The sequence below is a fragment of the Prenolepis imparis genome, unplaced genomic scaffold, assembly GCF_030444845.1.
Source record: "Prenolepis imparis isolate NDT839.2.m4 unplaced genomic scaffold, iyPreImpa1.0 SCAF_3, whole genome shotgun sequence".
In the NCBI taxonomy this organism is placed as follows: domain Eukaryota; kingdom Metazoa; phylum Arthropoda; class Insecta; order Hymenoptera; family Formicidae; genus Prenolepis; species Prenolepis imparis.
In genome coordinates this window covers 15,424,609-15,439,820 of record NW_028141161.1, presented here as the reverse complement: position 1 = coordinate 15,439,820, position 15,212 = coordinate 15,424,609, and the positions used below count along the sequence as shown (strand labels likewise).

The window sequence follows — 15,212 nt, the reverse complement described above, 5'->3', positions numbered from 1 at the left end:
TTATTAGCAAAAAGACATATGTTTGTTAGTTTCATAAATTATCATTATTATTATTTGTTAACTTTGCTATCATGCACATGTGATAAAAATGTAGCCTAACCTTTAAATACGTTCAACTGTATCAAATAAGAGTCTGCACAATTCAACTTTTTATTACGAGAAGTACAAAATATACTTGACAACAAATTTTACAACAAATTGATAAGGAAATACTTTGATCGTTATTGTGTTGTAATATCAATAAACTCTGGCAAAACGAGAGGTAAGATTATTTTTATTAACTTTTGATGAATTGGTTATGTCTCTTTGCAATTCCGGTAACATCGCCGGTATTTAATTATTATTGCGAGTATTGCATCATTAAGGACTATCTCATAGTCATTCTACTCTACTAACAGACATTCCTAATTTTTCGAAATATTCTTAATATTCGCACAATTTTTCTCCTTCCTCTTCTTTCAAAAAATATTAATGTCAATTAATTTAATCAAAAGTTTTATTACAAAATATATTAAAGGAATGTCTGTCAGTGAAACTGTGTTTGGTTGCAGTCAAAAGCTTAACATATAATTTTTTTATATATTTGGAATTATTCAAGAGAGATTGGTAAGTATTGTTATATTTGTCATTTAGAAAATATATAATAATTTTGATATTACTCTTTTAGCGCATATAAAATCTATAATATCTTAAACTATATATATAGTTCTGACATATTATTTTATATTATTTCCAGATACCTTTTTATTTGAAAAATGTTGAGGCTATTAAACTTATCAAGAAACTCTTCTTTAAGAAGTACAGCTTTGCAACAACTCGCTTATCGTGCCCTTCATTCATCGACAAATGTCAAATCGAGTGCTCTACATCCGAAGAAAGAGCTGGTGCAGGATAAACTGGATAAATTTAAAAAGGGCCAAGTTATTCATGGATTTATTGTAGACGAAGTATCAAAGATAGACGAGCTATTTCTCACTGCAGTGAAACTGACACATCTGAGCACAGGTGCGCAATATCTGCATTTGGACAGAGACGATACTAATAATGTATTCTCCATTGGATTTCGTACGACTCCCATGGATTCCACCGGTTTACCTCACATACTGGAGCACACTACTCTGTGCGGTAGCGAGAGATATCCTTGCAGAGATCCGTTCTTCAAGATGCTGAGGAGATCTCTGGCCACGTTCATGAATGCTATGACTGGGCCAGACTATACCATATATCCGTTCTCGACGCAAAACTTGAAGGACTATCGCAACCTACAATCAGTCTATTTGGATTCTGTCTTCAAGCCAAATCTGCGAGAGCTGGATTTTCGACAGGAGGGCTGGAGACTGGAGCACACGGACGTAAACGACAAAAATTCTCCCATCATATTCAAGGGCGTGGTCTTCAACGAAATGAAGGGTGTCTTCAACGACAATCAAGCTATTTTAGCGGAACAACTGCTGAATTCTATTCTACCGAGTCATACGTACTCTGTAATTTCCGGCGGCGATCCTCTCGTCATACCTAATCTGCAGTACATCGATCTCCTCAATTTTCATAAGAAGTATTATCATCCCTCCAATTCGCGTTTCTATTCGTATGGAAATTTCCAGTTGGAGGATCATTTGAAGTTCATCAACGACCGATATCTCTTTCTATCTGACCGGATAGATGCTTCCATGTCGAAAGTGCCGCCGGAGAAGCGATGGAACAAAGCTATAAAGGAACACGTCGCGTGCAGACCCGATCCACTACTCGCAGATCCTAGCAGACACGGTACTATCGCTATCTCGCATTTGTGCAACGATATAACCGACATCCAGACGACCTTCGAGATGCATGTGCTGTCGCAACTGTTGCTCAGAGGTCCGAATTCGGCGTTTTACAAATCTCTAGTCGAATCAGACATAAGCACCGGCTTCGGACCGGTCACCGGTTTCGATTCGCAGTGTAGAGACACAATGTTCGTCGTAAGTCTGCAGGGTGTGAAACCCGAAAATTTCGAGAGAGTCGAGAATATCTTCGACAACACTGTGGACAAAGTTATCGACGAGGGATTCGAGAAGGAGCACATTGAAGCTGTTCTGCATGGTATCGAACTTCAGGTCAAGCATCAAACGTCGAATTTCGGGCTAAACCTTCTTTTCAATCTGACGTCCTTGTGGAATCACAACGGCAACTTGATACAGGCATTGAGAATCAACGACGCGGTCAAGAAACTCACGTCGCGAATAAAAGAGGATCCCAAGTATCTACAAAATTTGACCAAAACTTATCTCAGAGATAATAAACACAGATTGACGTTGACCATGTCGCCCGACGAGAATTACGAGCAGAGTAAAACGCTCGCTGAGCAAGAGTTGCTGAAGAGAAAGATGGAGGAGCTCTCCGCGGAGGAGAAGGAACTAGTATATGTCAACGGGAAGATCTTGCTTGACGAGCAACAGAAGAAAGAGAACGTCGGGGTTTTGCCAACACTGAAGATGGAAGACTTGAGGGCCGACGTGGAGAGATACAAGACGTTAGATCTGGAAATATCCGGAGTACCTCTTCAACTCTCCGTACAACCGACAAACGGGATCTCCTATTATCGAGGAATACTCAACACCCAGGCGCTGCCGACCGAATTGAAGCAACTGATACCGCTCTTCAACTACGTTATCGCCAAGATGGGGACACAGAACTACGATTACAGGAGCTTCGATCAGATGATGCAGCTGAAGACCGGCGGTCTGCATTTCGCGAATCACATTGCTGAACATAAGGAGAGCGAATTGAAGTACGAGGAAGGGATTCTCGTAGAATCGTATTGCTTGGATCGCAATTTGAGCTACATGTGGGAACTATGGACGGAATTGTTCAACAATGTTAAACTAACCGATCCTCAGCGATTCGAGACCCTCGTAAAGATGAATGCGGCTGACTTGATCAACGGCATCTCGCACGCAGGTCACATGTACGCGATGAGTAGCGCCGCTAGTCTGGTCTCGCCGATAGTTCGGGCCAAAGAGAGCCTCTCTGGGTTGCAGTACGTGGCGAGGATGAAGAAAATAGCTCAGATGCGCGATCTGTCCTCCCTGATACACAACATGCAGGAGATAGCCGAACGCGTCTTGAACAAGGAGTACCTTCGATCGGCCATTAATTTATCCGAGGAACACAAGGACGATGCTCTCAATGGTATTCGCACATTCTACGAGTCGCTGAAGGGCCCTCCGAAGAATCCGTACGTCATCACCAGGGGTCAGAGCTCTGAAACGAGTGAAAGCGGTAATCATCATGTGCTGCCATACACAGTAAATTATTGCTCCAAGGCCGTTCGGACAGTTCCTTATACGAATCCGGACTATGCCCCGTTACGTGTGCTCTCCAAGTTGATCACTTCGGTATACCTGCATCCGGAGATTCGAGAGAAGGGCGGAGCTTACGGCGGAGGCGCGAAATTGACGTCGGAGGGAATCTTCGCTTTTTACTCTTACAGAGACCCGAACTCCACTCGTACCTTCGACCTGTTCGACAAGACGTACGATTTTCTAACTGAATACTCGTTACCTCAGAGCGACGTAGACGAGGCAAAACTAGGAGTTTTCCAGCAAATCGACGTTCCTATTCCTCCCAGCAATCGTGGCATGACTAAATTCACCCACGGCATCACGGACGATGATCTTCAAAGGCAGAGAGAGCAGCTGAAGGCTGTGACTAAGGAGCAGCTCTTGCACGTGGCTGAAAAGTACCTGAAACCCGGTCGAAACGATATCAAAGTCGGTCGTTCACTTATCGGACCTACAAATGTCGATATTTTAAATAGGCGCACAGAAAATTGGATGGTATTAAATCAGGAAGAAGCAGATCAAGCACGAGCCACTGAGTAGACATCAAGTTATCTTGTTATTTTTCATAAAATTAGTTGTAATATTTATAATGGAACATATTTCGTTTTATGTTAAACTGTGAAGATACATGTCATCACTTTTACCTGTAAAACGTTCTGTGAGATACTTTTGACGTTAAGTATTAGAACCTGAAAAGATAATACGTACATTAATAATACATAACATTTGTTAAATAAATATTGTAATTTATGCTATTTTGTATATTAAAAACGAATCCTATAATAAAAAAATGTGTTTAATTTTTAATTTTCATTAATCCTTGTGCTCATCAAAATCGTATATTTATTTATTACTATAATTATTTTATTATTATAATTATCACTCCAAAGAAAGCATAATTTTCCTTTTTTTTATCAGCTTACATATGGATACCAATGCTGAGAAGAAATATTTTTTCGAAGCGCTATCTTTATTTTATGAGATGCAGTGGCTTCATAATATAGCAGTAACCGAGATCTTAACTACAGCATCTTTAGATGCAATTCCCAAAGAATGGATTGAACATTTACGAATTCTGGCAAATGAGGAATTCAATAATTTTATAGCGAGAAAAACAATAAAAGTTAATAAAAAAGAATATTATATAATATAGATTATTAAAATTTTTTTAATACATTATTTTAATATATTTTTGTTCTAGTCCGAATGGCCCAATTCATTAAAAACATATGTAAAGAAATGTCAAAATATCAACAGACTGCAACCCGTACAAACACCATCTTCTAAAATAGAATTGCCACAGAAATTTAAAATTGGTCTCAGTCGAAAGAAGCAACACGAAATAATACATTTAGCTCATTTAGTGCACACGCAATGTAAGCTGCACGATATACAAACAATCGTCGATTTAGGTGCAGGTTTGGTAAGAGAATACAAAAGAGATATAAATTCTACCTTCGCCTTTGTGCGCTGCAATAATTTTTAATTTTTAAATAATTTTTCAGGGATATGTATGCCAAATGTTGCATTATTTGTACGGCTACCAAGTTCTGGGTTTGGAAAGAGACAAAGAAAATGTGAACAGAGCGTGTATTAGACAAGAAAAGTTATATCCCGATTCTTTGACCAAAGTTAAATACATCCATTGCGACGTGACACGCGATTCCGCCGACACGATAGAATCTATCTTGCAGCAAGAGTTTCCTGGCTTTAAAGATGCATGTCTAATCGGGTTGCATGCCTGTGGAGACCTCAGTGCGAGCGCATCGAAAATTTTCTGCAAAATAAAGTCTGTTAAACTCTTTATTCTAATCTCCTGCTGTTATCACAGACTTTCCATTTCCAAGAATATACAGACTTCATTGCAAGAGAAACAATATTTTCATAATTTTCCCACATCAAATTGTCTACGAGAAACGATCGCGGCGCACAATTTTGATATAGGACAGTTCTTAAGAATACCCTTTCTGCGATTAGCGTGTCAAGAATCGGCGGATAAATGGCATGGCATGTCCAAAGAGAAGCACGACGAACATTCCTTTCACGTTCTCGCTCGAGCCGTGCTAGAATTATACTCTCAACAAAGTAAGTGTCCATAATATTACATATTATATACATTCCGTACAATTGTGCTCATGAAAAATGTATTCTAGATAATCTCGTTCTCAAGAAAAAAGTTCGAAAAGGTACGAGGAAGTCCCAGTGTTCGAGTTTTCAAACTTACGTTAAGGATTCGTTATTGAGATATGATCTAGTACCGGATACGAATATAAAGTTTACAGGTAACACTGATAATACAATATAATATTTACAAGATTAATAATATTTAACATATAAATCTAATCTAATATATTATATATAATATTTATGAGACTCTCACATATGTATAAAGGTAATGTCGTACACGATGAATTAGAAAAAGGCATAATGCAAATATGGGAAGAACAGAGTAAAAGATTAGAAACTGTAAAAATCTACTCTGGTCTACAAATGATGCTACAACTTCCAGCAGAGTCATTAATTCTACAGGATCGATTATCCTGGCTACACGAACAAAATTTAGAAGCTATAATTGTGCCTGTGATGAACAAGTGTATATCTCCTCGTTCATATGCAATTGTATCTCATAAAAGCTGAAAATTATAATTATTTATTATACATTGATAAATAATATCAATAAAAACTAAAATATATTTACGGAGATGGAGATGTTTAGACTAATAAAGTTTGTAACTGAATAATTCAATGTTAATAAAATATTATTGAAAACATTTAAATTATCTTTTTTTAATAAGAATGAATCATTGAATGTGTGTGTGTCTTTTATATATTACATCCTATCATTAAAATCATAAATTATATATAAATTATTAGATTATACTGAAATTACAGTTTATGTGAAAATTAGAAAGTTATAGAAAGATATCCTCAAATTTTCAAATTGTATTTTCAATCATTATATAACTTACATACATACTGTTGTACTCTTATCTATAAGGATGGATTTGCGATGCTGCTTTGATATTTGTCTTAATTGCACTCGGCGCCTTATTCATTTGTCCCACTGTAAAAAATAAAATTAAAAGGTAATTAAAATGATTAAACGGCACAATTGTACGGAGAAATGGAAATCTTTAGAGAAACACTTACTTTGTGGATTACCCATCCCTTGTCCTGGTGTCTGTTGCTGATTGCCAGGTCTGCCCACCATCATGCTGTTATTTACTGAATTTACGCCAGATTGAACCATTTGTAGGGAATCAGACTGTGGAGATAAAATGCAGATAACATATTAGATCTGACAAATATATGGAAAAGTAATACCATGAAAAGATTTTTTTTTAATTTTCGTTGTCAGAATATTTGAAAATAAGATTATAACGTACTTTTAAACCTTTACCCATTCCCACAGCAGCCAAAAGAGCATGAGTGTCCGCAGCACTGCTGGTCTGCGCTTGTGTAGCCCTGGCTCCAGCTTCGCTCTCCCATTCCTCGCGTGCCTTATTTGCTATATCCCACACGTGACTAACCACCTTTGTATATTGCGCCACTTGTTTCTGAAACCCAACGAAGCACACGAAAACTTGATAAGTTATGGAATTTCACTGTTCCACTCGCTAAATGGACCATACAGAAATGTCTGATTGCATAGCAAATGTAATTTCTAACATTAAACATCTATAGCTATTTATGTAGCTACAAATAGGGTTGCCACATAACATCAACCTCAGCCCAAAGCAAATGGAACAAAGATGAAGCTATTTTAATTAATAGCTTACATTGTAGTCCTAGTTGTTGTTTAGTTAGCACGTTAACAGAAAAATAGAACATCTTTAATTAGCTTCAATGTATATCGATCTTAGCAAATACTGTATATACATACTTAATTGTATGTGAGCAGATATAATCTCAAAAAGTTTAGTTGTATTATATGTGTATATAACACTTTAATATTCAGATAATTTATTAAAGTAACTATTTATTTTTATTGTCTTAAGAAAAAGAAAATATAGGGACATATCAAATATGAAATAAGTTAATACATAAAGAATTATGTCTTACATGTGAAGTGTCGATGTTAACATTTGCAGCTTTAGCTTCCAACTGCATCATTTTCTGTTCGGCTTGAGGTTCCAATTTTGTCCTTAAATAGTCCGGAACCAAGTCGTGTGCAAATGTGGGGATTCTACCTTCGGTTAGTCGAAGTAACTCTTCATCTTTTTCTGGGCTCAAGCGTAGTGGTAGAACAGTTAAGTTTTTGAGATTGGGTGCTTTATCGTGTCCAAGAATCTTTGAAAGGCTAGTCAACTGTACACAAATATATAATATAATAACAAATATAATCTGAGGAAGGGACAAAGAGCTATAAATATAAATGCTATTTTATAATTTCTTCACGATTAATAAAATGATATACTTACATGACCTGAAATAAGGGCGAAATTATCGAGGAAATTTGGCCAATTCAAGGTCTCATATTCGTGCTCCATTTTAAATATCATCGCGGCAATTGCGGTTTTTAAATCATTTACTCGCATTATGATGGCTTCTAAAGCCGAATCCAATTGTTTCTCTTCCCTTTGCATTTTGAGATTTAGGTTTAGGTTAGTTTCGGGTTAATACAGCTGCAACTATCACCAGCACCGATTATGTCCAGAACATTCAATGCAACTCGGATCTACGTTAAAAATACTATTTTAGAACATTTTTGATTAACGAGTTCAGAATTATCTTGCACAAAAATATCCATAAACAATCATACTGTCGAATCTCAAAATATCAAATCTACACTGACACTGATACTATTTATATAAAATTACACAAAAATTAAGACATGAATGACAATTTCTTCGAGCAGAGATTCAATTTCTACATCTTGAAATACATAAAATGCACGAAAAATGAACAATTTCTAACATTTTAAAATACATAAAGTGCACAGAACAAAATCGAAAACCATGAATGTCTATGTATGGATTACTCACTGTGAGAAGTTTCGTGGTAATATGAATACTTGGTTTTCAATGTTTTATGAACGTAGAGACACGTAGAATGGAAATGTAGATTTTATCGAAATTGCTAGAAGAGAATATTCTTTTCAGAGACGGACTGATCGAAGGGTCTCCCATTGACAGCTATCGCCATGACATCTCGTGGCTGTACACTGTACATCAGCTGTTTGTCGGCTCATCGTCTCCAACACGTGATCGCAAGAATTGTCACATTCATGATTACTTGCAAGAATTGTTGATTATTTTATCGTGAGAAATACACACATGCATAACGTCATGAAGTCCTTTCGCGAGGTCCTCTCGAACGCCAGCAACATCCTGATCCTCACCGGCAGCGGTATTTCCGCGGAATCCGGGGTGCCAACTTTCAGGGGTGCCGGTGGATTTTGGCGTAAATATCAGGCGCAAAGTCTCGCGACACCGGAGGCCTTCGCGGCGAACCCCTCGTTGGTCTGGGAATTTTACGAGTATCGCAGACAATTAGTGAGCAAAGTCAAACCGAATAAGGTAAATTCGACGCTCGAAAAGTTTAAATATTTTTGAACAATTTTTAAACTGTATAAAAAACGATGTTACAAAATTTTCTACACCACACATATCTCTGTATTTTGGACAGTTTTAAAACACATTTAAACCCCTATAAAAATTTAGAAATAATAGTAAAATATAATTTAGTCTTTATTTTTTTTTTCTCCCTTTAGGCACATGAAGCTGTTGCTGAATTTCAAAAGCGTAAAATAGCAGAGGGTAAAAATGTGTCAATCGTTACACAGAATATAGACGGATTACATCGAAAAGCTGGGGCGCAAGATGTTGTGGAGTTACATGGTTCGCTCTACAGAACACGCTGTACCAAATGTCATAATATTGCCATTAATGAGAATATTCCCATCTGTCCAGCATTGGCAGGAAAAGGGTATGCTATTGAGAAATCTGAAAGTATAATTGCAGACAATGGAATGCAACATATGACTATAGTGTCTTTCTTTTCATCGATCTAATGATAATGAATCTAAACAGATCTCCTGATCCAAGTATTATGTCCTCTGATATTCCAACAGAAGAATTACCACGTTGCGAAATCCAAGATTGTGGAGCTTTGCTGCGACCTGATATCATATGGTTTGGTGAACAGCTAGACGAGAATGTACTGCAAAAGGCTTGTATGTATAAAATTTTATTTAATAAATATAAATTATATCTTGCTTATATATAAATCATGCATGTGTAAAACACGAAATAAAATAAAAATGTTAACATCAATTAAATAACAATCTTCAATTAAAAACAGAAAAGAAAAGAAACATTTTGATATCACATAAAAATAAAAAGATTAAACGTATTTTTACTTTAAATTGCAAATTTTTTAAAAATGTTGCAGTTGACCTTGTTAAAACTTGTGATGCTTGCTTGGTCATCGGAACCTCAGCGATTGTATATCCAGCTGCAATGTTTGCACCACAAGTAGCGCAACGTAATGTACCAGTAGCAGAGTTTAATATAGAAGAAACACCAGCCACTAGGCAAATGCAGTAAGTGTATATATTATCGACTCTTCTGTTTTTAATTTAAATTGATTGTTATGCAAAATAATTACTCGCCGACTCAGTTTTCACAATCTGGATTAAATATAGAAAACTATAATATATAATATATAGAATATCACAACAATAAAAAATATATTGCTTTTAACTTTTTTTATACACATGCATATTAAGTATAGTTTAATTTTGCAAGCATTTTGTGACATTATGTCATAGTTTCCTCGTGCCTCCGCTTACGTCCGCCTTTCCTCGTATTTGACTGTAATAAAAAAATTAATATATATTTGGATTTTGCATATTGATTAATTAATTAATTTGTGAAGGATTTTTAAAGGCAAATTATTTCGTAGGTATCACTTTCAAGGACCCTGTACTACTACTGTGACAGAAGCATTGGCGCCTTAAAAATTGAAACACATAATATAGATAACATAATATATTGATCTGTTTTGCATAGTATACTAGATTGATTACCTCACAGTAGCACACTTCTGTATTCAATCCGAGATGATTCAAGTAATCTAACCATAATTTTTGTTTGGTTGACAATGAATCGCTTGGACCCTTCACTTCTACGATTTTATACTGAAAAAAACGAGATATATCAAACGATAATTTAATGCACTTTGCTAAAATATAAGACTTTCTAGAGTATAATATATATAAGCTCTTAAAATTATGTATATAGAAAAATAAACTTACCTGTTTTGTATATGCGTTCCATACAATTAAATCTGGAAAGCCAGCTCTCCAGAGTCGGAAGTCATGAATGAGTCGTTCGCAAATACCAACAATTCCTTCAACTCCTAAACAAAACGCTACCTCCTGAAAACAAACATGCGTTTATATAAATTGCCTTTTACCACATCAATTTTATTGATTGCTTACCTGAAAGCTGTCACTGTCGTCAAAAACAGTGCTCTGATAAACACAGGTGTATTCGCGATATAAATCAAATGCGTTTTTCAAATGCCTGCTCAAGGTTTCCGAATCGTATTTTCGAAGTATTTCGAGCTTCATGTCAATCTCCTTTTTCCTGTTCTCGTAAAATTCCGGCGAATATAAATCCAACGGTGCGTTCTGATACAATGATACGCAAGCGCCGGGAATATCTATATTGTAAATTTCGTCCCAAAACAATGTGCCAAATAGAAGGATCGGAAAGGCACCTTCGCAATGCACACCCTTCGGATATCCCTTAACCTTGTATTGATATAGTGCAAAACTTTCGACCGAACCGTACATCTGTTGATCTACGCTGCTGCTGATACGCCAAGTGCTTTTTTTTCTTTGCAAAGTATTTCTGGAAACATACGTATATATCTCTTTCCTAAATCTTTTTAAATCAATTAAGAATTTTATTAAAAGAAAGGGATTTTGTTTCATACGAATTACCCGCATAATTCTCCTTTTATTGTAGTGAAACACATTTGGGAAGTTGGCCGCGCTTTGTCGAGCATGTTGTCCAATATACGTTTAGCAGTATCTTTTGTACATTTACTGGCAGCTTTTCTCTTAACGAGCATCTCTGCTCTCTCCAACAAGTCTAATCTGTCGACTTCTGTCAAACTCTTGTGCGACACTGCGTCCAATAGTAATGCGACACTAGCATCGGGATTCTTCATATGATGCATCTCTATCTTGATCAATTCACCGAACCATTCACCTTTCTTACTCTGCATATGACAATTCTGATTTATTAACGTTTGCAAGTATTCTATCGCCTGTGGCATTGTAGTCTTTTTAAATGCGTCTATGCTTTTAGACAAAACCTTGAGCCACATGTAACCTGGCATAAAGTGTCTGATGTGACGAGGCAGCGTGGAGTCTTGAAGACTGCAAAAGAACAACATAACATATAAATATTTATTTCAACATGATTTTATCTTTCAAATAATTAAGCGTAACAATTAAACATATGTGAATTATATTTTTATTACCTTTGTCCTTCCATCTCCAAGAAGAGTGGCAAACGTTGCATGGCCAAAGATCCAAGATTCCGTACAATATCCCATTGTTTTTTCTCAATCGCGCTCAATATATCAAATAATGTATTTTTAGCCTCAATATAACTGTAAAAATTCAAGTTAGAAAAAATTAAAATACTTTCTCAAAATAAAATTAAAAATATATAGTAAACTATATAAGATAAATAATACATTACTTACTCCAACAAGTGTCCTTTACTACTAAAAATAGGCAAATCAGTTATTTCTACTTTTGGAAACTTTATCTCATTTTTTTCGACTCTTAGTATCGTTAGGAATACATCCGCCAAAGTTTCAGTGGGATCTCGATTCGGTATTAGCAGTGTAATTATTCTATCAACTATATCTTTTGCTTTTGCATTTAATAATACACAAAATTCTAAGCGCTTGTTGACGGACGCGCGTAGTTTAGCGGCGGGACTCGACATTCCAGGGAATAACGATCTTGTCTTAGTGCAAAATTTTAGTATTGATTGTATATAGTCTTCTTTTTTCTTACTACATTTCACTTTCGCTTCTCGACAAATCTTACGAATTTCATCGACTTGTAACAAGTTCAGCAAAACAGTTATATCTTCTTCTTCTGTATTACTTTTGAAAATAGATCGTGATACAAGCTCGTCGAGAATCGGCTTTAGGTCTGTAGATATATCGTCGTACTTAATGTTACTTATCCTGTTCCATGTATGCTTTCTCTTTAACATACGTATCAGCAATGCTTGCGCGCATTTTGAAAGAGTAAGTAACGAAAATATAAAATCTAATTCCGCTTCGTTAAAGTATCCGCAATTGATTGGATTGGAAAATACGGTAACAATGGCTAGAAAGAAATGTAACGAATATGTGTCTGTAGGTACAATTACGTCGTCAATTTCATATCTTGTTGTAGTTGTAGTATCTATAGGATTATACGTATAACTAAATTTTCTGCTCGAGTAAACTTTCTCCAGATCAATGTCATTATTAATTATTGCTCCTTCTTTAGCATAATTTAAATTATTTATCGTCATAGAAATTAATTCCTCAGTTCTGTCTTTGAACAATTTTCTTCGCACTATTTTTGCAGTCCTGTGCGACTCGTTTCTTATTGGAGATGATGTTTTTGGACTAAATTTTGAATTGCTATTTGATACAGGAGTTCTTTTTTGATTGCTGACAGGAGAACTATGTGTAATAGTTGGCGATCTCATTGACTTTGCTGCCATGATTTTAGTCGGGCTGGTTTGCATATCAGTTTTTGATAAGTAATATACTTCACTACTTGATGAAATATTATTCTGTTTTCGTTTTCTATTTCTTTTATATGGGCTTTGTTTGACGTTTTCATGTACAGGATATGTTTCGAATTTGCTTGAGAATTGTTTCCCCTTAAATAAAGGAAAAAAAATTAATATTTAACACTGTTGTTACATATATTAAATAACTTACTTTTTTCCCAATTGGACTTCTGCGATTAGATGATTCCTTGATGATACTTTTTACACTTGCAGGTTTCTTATTGCTAGTAACTTTATAGAATTGATCTATTGTAGTTTGTACCATCTTGTAGAAATTAAATTATTTCCACAATACTCATCATAAATTCACAGTACAGTTATGTCATGCTCAGATTAAATATATAATTTTAAACACAATTGCGGACTCAATTGTAAGTGCATTCTTCGATACCTGAAGGAATAAAACGGATCATAACGTATTCCACATTATGCTGTGCTCTCAATCTTTGTTTATTTTGTTCGTACATTAGCCTATCCTTAAGTAAAACTTAATTTAGACTATAGCGGATCGACGAAAGAAATTACAATATTTACATAGTTCATACAAATTACCGGCGCGAATACAAATATTCTTTTATCTAAATGACACAGAGTCAAAATATAAATCTCATACCACACAATAGAACGGTAAGTATCAACGGCATAATACTTTATTTTTATCTTTTTTTTTTTTTCCGTAATTTTAAAACTATACACGAATGATGAAGAATATTTAGGGGATGAAGCCTTAGTGACAACAAAACCTTTGTCAATTATGTTATATTTGCGCTTTACCTCTAAAAATTCGGAAGTCGCATATAAACGCATGGAGGAAAGAGAAATGAAAAATGACAACTTACTTAAATCACCATCGTCGGAAATCACTGTACAAAATAAACTCGACGAGCAATCTTTCATCCGCAATACACGTAAATACTCTTATCTCTCCGAGTGCATCTCTGACGAGGGGGTTTTTCCAATTGCATCTCTGACGATGAATGAATGAGGTTAGGTTAGGTTAGTATCAATATCTTGCGCAGAGCGCGAAATATCATGTGGCGGGAAAGTTGTAATAATTCAAATAATATAGAATCTAATAAGAAAAATCTTTCCGTAAGCACAAATAAGAATTACCCATTTATACGATGTAAATATTGATGTTGCAATTCAATTCAATATTTCTATCGATATAGTGATTTATATCTCGTCCACGAATAAAACATTAATCTATAACAACATAAATTGAGAGAAATTTATATTTTCTCTTACAATACAATTATTAAAAAAAAAAAATATTCAATTATTTTTAAGGAAAATAATCATGTTCAAATTAGGAAGAAAATGTTAAAAGCAATAGAATTTCGCAACAAAATTTTTCGCAAAACTTCCTTTCGATATAAATAAAATTTCTTTAAAAAAAATTAATAGCTAATGTAATCCCAATTTATTTTTGCAAGCCCATTTTTATCGTTCAAAGTGTAATTTTTTTTTCGTTAAACCGATATAATTGAAACATAACAAGCAAGACCGCTTTTCATACGAAGGAGTTTCGCTCTCTGCATGATAAATACGAAGAATACGTGTCCGATAAATTAAAAATAATGTATGATTGCACTATAATGCACGCGGAGAGCATACATAAGATGCATAATTATATATGTAATTAAAGCGGATATAATAAATGAGTTCTTGTCGACTTGCTCGGAGATACTGTACAGTGAATTCGCGACCTAAACGCGCCGCACTTTCTCTCTCTCTCTCTCTCTCTCTTTCTCTCGTTTTATATTTTTATATTTGTATTTATATATGTATTTATATATGTATGTCGTTTGCATGTACAGGCTCACGAGCTGTGTTACGTGTATACGTACATATGTATACGAATATGTACAATAAGTCGTTTCAGAGTTTAGAGTTTGCCGATTTTTTTTCTTTCCCTCTCCTCATCCTTGGAGTTACATAGTAATTAGAATATATTTAATAGCCAAAATGCAACCCGTAAATTGACTTACTTATATACACTCAATTAGTTACATCGTCTGCTATCAGTGTGTTATTAATCGCAATAATCACGAATATTAATACTTAG

General features: G+C 35.2%; 5 protein-coding genes across 10 annotated transcripts; 3 read left to right on the top strand and 2 right to left on the bottom strand.

The window, feature by feature from the left end:
- Positions 1-551: 551 nt before the first annotated feature.
- Positions 552-3,863, top strand: LOC145934450 (presequence protease, mitochondrial). Its single transcript, XM_083034864.1, has 2 exons — positions 552-606; positions 737-3,863. The coding sequence occupies exon 2, from the start codon at positions 756-758 to the stop codon at positions 3,861-3,863; it is 3,108 nt and encodes a 1,035-aa protein (XP_082890990.1). The 5' UTR covers positions 552-606; positions 737-755.
- On the bottom strand, positions 3,861-8,495 carry Med8 (mediator complex subunit 8). Of its 6 annotated transcripts, none has more exons than XR_014425036.1 (8): positions 8,309-8,495; positions 7,745-8,001; positions 7,386-7,631; positions 6,710-6,880; positions 6,474-6,588; positions 6,293-6,387; positions 4,779-5,956; positions 3,861-4,012 (listed from the first exon to the last, which is right to left on the bottom strand). XR_014425036.1 is itself a non-coding variant. In XM_083034922.1 (7 exons), the coding sequence occupies exons 2-6, from the start codon at positions 7,907-7,909 to the stop codon at positions 6,311-6,313; spliced, it is 774 nt and encodes a 257-aa protein (XP_082891048.1). In that variant the 5' UTR covers positions 7,910-8,015; positions 8,309-8,495; the 3' UTR covers positions 3,861-5,956; positions 6,293-6,310. The 6 variants fall into 6 exon arrangements, 4 of the variants coding, with proteins under 4 accessions (XP_082891048.1, XP_082891045.1, XP_082891046.1 ...); XR_014425037.1 differs by having other exon boundaries at positions 3,861-5,100; positions 5,286-5,956; XM_083034922.1 differs by having other exon boundaries at positions 3,861-5,956; positions 7,745-8,015.
- LOC145934467 (methyltransferase-like protein 25B) lies at positions 4,249-6,082 on the top strand. Its single transcript, XM_083034911.1, has 5 exons — positions 4,249-4,446; positions 4,525-4,746; positions 4,829-5,408; positions 5,477-5,605; positions 5,716-6,082. Exons 1-5 carry the CDS (start codon positions 4,249-4,251, stop codon positions 5,958-5,960), a joined length of 1,374 nt encoding a protein of 457 aa, XP_082891037.1. The 3' UTR covers positions 5,961-6,082.
- A 6-nt stretch (positions 8,496-8,501) lies between the features above and the next one.
- Positions 8,502-10,369, top strand: LOC145934474 (NAD-dependent protein deacylase sirtuin-5, mitochondrial). The gene is made up of 5 exons (XM_083034918.1): positions 8,502-8,842; positions 9,037-9,251; positions 9,356-9,498; positions 9,717-9,867; positions 10,230-10,369. The coding sequence occupies exons 1-5, from the start codon at positions 8,600-8,602 to the stop codon at positions 10,282-10,284; spliced, it is 807 nt and encodes a 268-aa protein (XP_082891044.1). The 5' UTR covers positions 8,502-8,599; the 3' UTR covers positions 10,285-10,369.
- Positions 9,996-14,228, bottom strand: LOC145934455 (fanconi-associated nuclease 1). The gene is made up of 9 exons (XM_083034885.1): positions 13,984-14,228; positions 13,296-13,535; positions 12,048-13,234; positions 11,820-11,951; positions 11,275-11,715; positions 10,768-11,182; positions 10,582-10,704; positions 10,354-10,464; positions 9,996-10,138 (listed from the first exon to the last, which is right to left on the bottom strand). The coding sequence occupies exons 2-9, from the start codon at positions 13,407-13,409 to the stop codon at positions 10,085-10,087; spliced, it is 2,577 nt and encodes an 858-aa protein (XP_082891011.1). The 5' UTR covers positions 13,410-13,535; positions 13,984-14,228; the 3' UTR covers positions 9,996-10,084.
- Positions 14,229-15,212: the final 984 nt, after the last annotated feature.